Genomic DNA, 2937 nt, shown 5'->3' on the forward strand with positions numbered 1-2937 from the left:
GGGGCTGGGGCTGGGGCTGGGGCTGGGGCTGGGGCTGTGCTGCTCTGACTTCTGTTTAGAACTTAACAGTACTAGTGGAGTTTATTTCTACTCATGCTGCTGATGACTAAGGGTTTCTCTAGTAATCAAAAACTTTACTTGATAAAAATAATGTAAGTTTCCAGAGGGTTGGAACCAGAAAAGCAGCTCCAATCTATACTTAGAAAATTGAATCCATCAGGAAAGCCAGTTTTCACATATTATACTCTCTACCTACAACGAGAGCCATGTTTTAAAATACTTTTAGGAACTGAAAATGTCAGCGAGGATCTAACAAGTGCACATGTGCCCTTGTCTCCCTCTTACAGAGCATTTCTGAAGAAATGTTTTATCAGCTGAGTAACATGCTTCCACAGATCTTCCGGGTCTCCTCAACGCTCACCCTGACATCCAAACACTAAACTCTTACAGACTGACTCACTGACAGAAGAGAACTCTTACAGACTGACTCACTGACAGAAGAGGGTTTCGGAACTCTCTGAGAGAACTGTCCTGGAATCCTGTTAAGCAAAAGGTGCCCAGTGAGATCGAGCCACCTGTTAAGTGATGAAGTATGTTATCAAACGTTCCAAAAATGTGTATACATCACAAACCAGAAGCCAGCTCCCAGCGGAAGCATTTACTCCGTCCCTTTATGAAAGAATAGCTCTTCTGTCTACTTATATGTCCTATCAGGGAATGACAGTGGTAACACTTAAAGTGTTTCTCAAATGTGGACACTGTATTTTGTTACACTTCCATGGAGATCTCTGATTTTTCCGTGGCATGAGTTCTGTAATTAGGCATAAAAGTACAAATCAAAATTTGTCAAATCAAAATTTAAATATACATTTCAAGTATAAGTTTCTTGTGAAAATGTTTTTATAGCAATGCAAATATACCAGACAAGTGTGCTTGTTGTTCCAAATTCTCCTGTTTCAAACCCGGCTCTTACTCTTCTCTCTCTAAGGTTGTATAAGTTAGGGTCAGAGAAGGCTTTGAGTTCTTTACCGCCGTCTCACCTTCCCTCTGTGATCATGCCCAGGTCTATTAATAATATTTCATGGGCTGGGGAAATCATGTTCTTTCTGCCGGCCTGATGTGAGTTAGTATAGACCCATGCCTGGCAGCATTCTGGTGCGCTGCAACGCTGACAACCGGATCGCTTTCACTTCTCCATCCCCCTGGGTTCCCGGTCTCACTGTTCCTCCACACCCATCTCCACAGCAGAAACGGCATTCGGATCTCTGTCTCCGATTGCTGATGTTTATCCTCCTTTGTCCAAATTGGCTCTGGGGTGCTCTTTCCTCATAGGCTATTAGTATGCCAGAATGTCAGAACTATGGCAGACACTCTTGGTTCTTTCCCATGGAGGATTATCTCTTGGTTTTCTACTCAAGGAAGAGATGGAGCACCTAGTCCACACTGACCAAGACACTAAGACACTAAGTTTTCCAAGTTCTTACCAAGGGCTTGGTACTGCATATGGAGATTCCTCATTTCCTTGAAGAAATGGACTTTCAAACACCATTGCTCTCATTAGAATTAATTCTGATGCAGGGCAGATGGTTAGTAACCAGAGATGGACAGGTCAGGGTCAGAGACTATTTCTATTAAACTGACAGGTTTAGCTGGGGTGGAGGTATAGTGAGATCAATAAAAGGTACTCAGAGCTAGAGGTGTACCAGGAGTGGGAGCATTCAAAAGAGGCCTTAGGATCTTTCTACAGATGCTGTGGGACTGAAGACATTTAAGAGTACACCAACAGATTTAGCTGTGGGGTGTGGAAGGAATCTCTTATGTCTGTTTGGAAGCTTCACCCCTCAAATAAAGCTGATGGGCCTGTAGCTGAGGCAGGAAGTAGAAGGTGGGAGTTCTGGTAGGAAGTAAGGACTTTGGGACAGAGGGTGGGTGGGATTCCCCTGGGAACATGAGGAACAGCAGAAGCCTGGGGACCAAGCCGCAGTAATTAGCCACATGGCCGGGCTTAGGTTAGACTAGATGGCTTATTAAGTTAAAAATCTAATCAGGGGGCCAATCAAAGCTCATGGCCAAGGTGTTTGTACATATAATTAATTGAGTCTCAGAGACTTTATTTCTGGGAACAGGGTTGTGGGCGGGAAAACATCTCAACAGAGCTGCAGCCAGCTGCCAGGGCGCTGGAGCTCTCTGATCCAGAGAAGGGAGGTGAAGTTTTCTTTATCACCTCAGGGCTGTCTTACCGAGTCACTTGTAAATTGGGGCCTTCACTTAATGACCATATAAAGTACCTACAAAATCAAGGCAAGTATATTGAGTATCCATTTTTCAGTTTGTGCTATATTATATAGTGTACATCAATGATAAGATTAGAAAAAAAAACATTCCTACAATGTTATATATCACCGCTGAAAACACCCCCCCCAAAATGCATCATAATTGCAATTAAAATGTAATTGCATATAGTTAAATGGTGAGGATTTCAACATGCTGTAATTATGGGAACCTAGAATTTTGTGTTTGAGTCAAGAACTAAGTCTTCTAATCATCTCCTTGGAGGGGAGTACTTCCTGAAAGATGTGTCACTGTGACAGAATATATGAGAAAGTCAGCGTTGTGAGCGTCCAGCCCACAGCTACTTGGCCCTGTCGCTTTGGGTCTGTAACAGCACAATACATGATGGTGGGAGTGTGTGCTCCCAGAGGCCTACTCACTTCATGACAGATAAGGAGGAAAGGAAGCAAAAAAACCAGGGCAAATATTCTCAGAGGTGCTCCACCACACCTAACTGCTTTGACTAGGCCACACCTCTTAAAGGTTCTTCCACTGAGTTGGGCCTCATTACAGCTTCAAGTTGTAGCCGATGAGTAGCTCCTCAGCCAATTCTGATAACAGGAAGGATAGTGATCCCTCTGGGTGGAACTGCAAACAGTGCAGGAA

General features: G+C 43.7%; 1 protein-coding gene across 1 annotated transcript in view; it reads left to right on the forward strand.

Annotated features, from left to right (window-relative positions):
• The window catches only part of C2H12orf4 (chromosome 2 C12orf4 homolog), a 34698-nt gene extending 33781 nt beyond the window's left edge, over window positions 1-917 (forward strand). Inside the window, exon 13 of the mRNA XM_029535299.1 lies at window positions 348-917. Within this exon, the coding sequence (XP_029391159.1) occupies window positions 348-440 (93 nt within the window). The 3' untranslated portion in view covers window positions 441-917. The remainder of the gene's footprint in view (window positions 1-347) is intronic.
• Window positions 918-2937: the final 2020 nt, after the last annotated feature.

Source organism: Mus pahari, chromosome 2 (genome assembly GCF_900095145.1).
Source record: "Mus pahari chromosome 2, PAHARI_EIJ_v1.1, whole genome shotgun sequence".
In the NCBI taxonomy this organism is placed as follows: domain Eukaryota; kingdom Metazoa; phylum Chordata; class Mammalia; order Rodentia; family Muridae; genus Mus; species Mus pahari.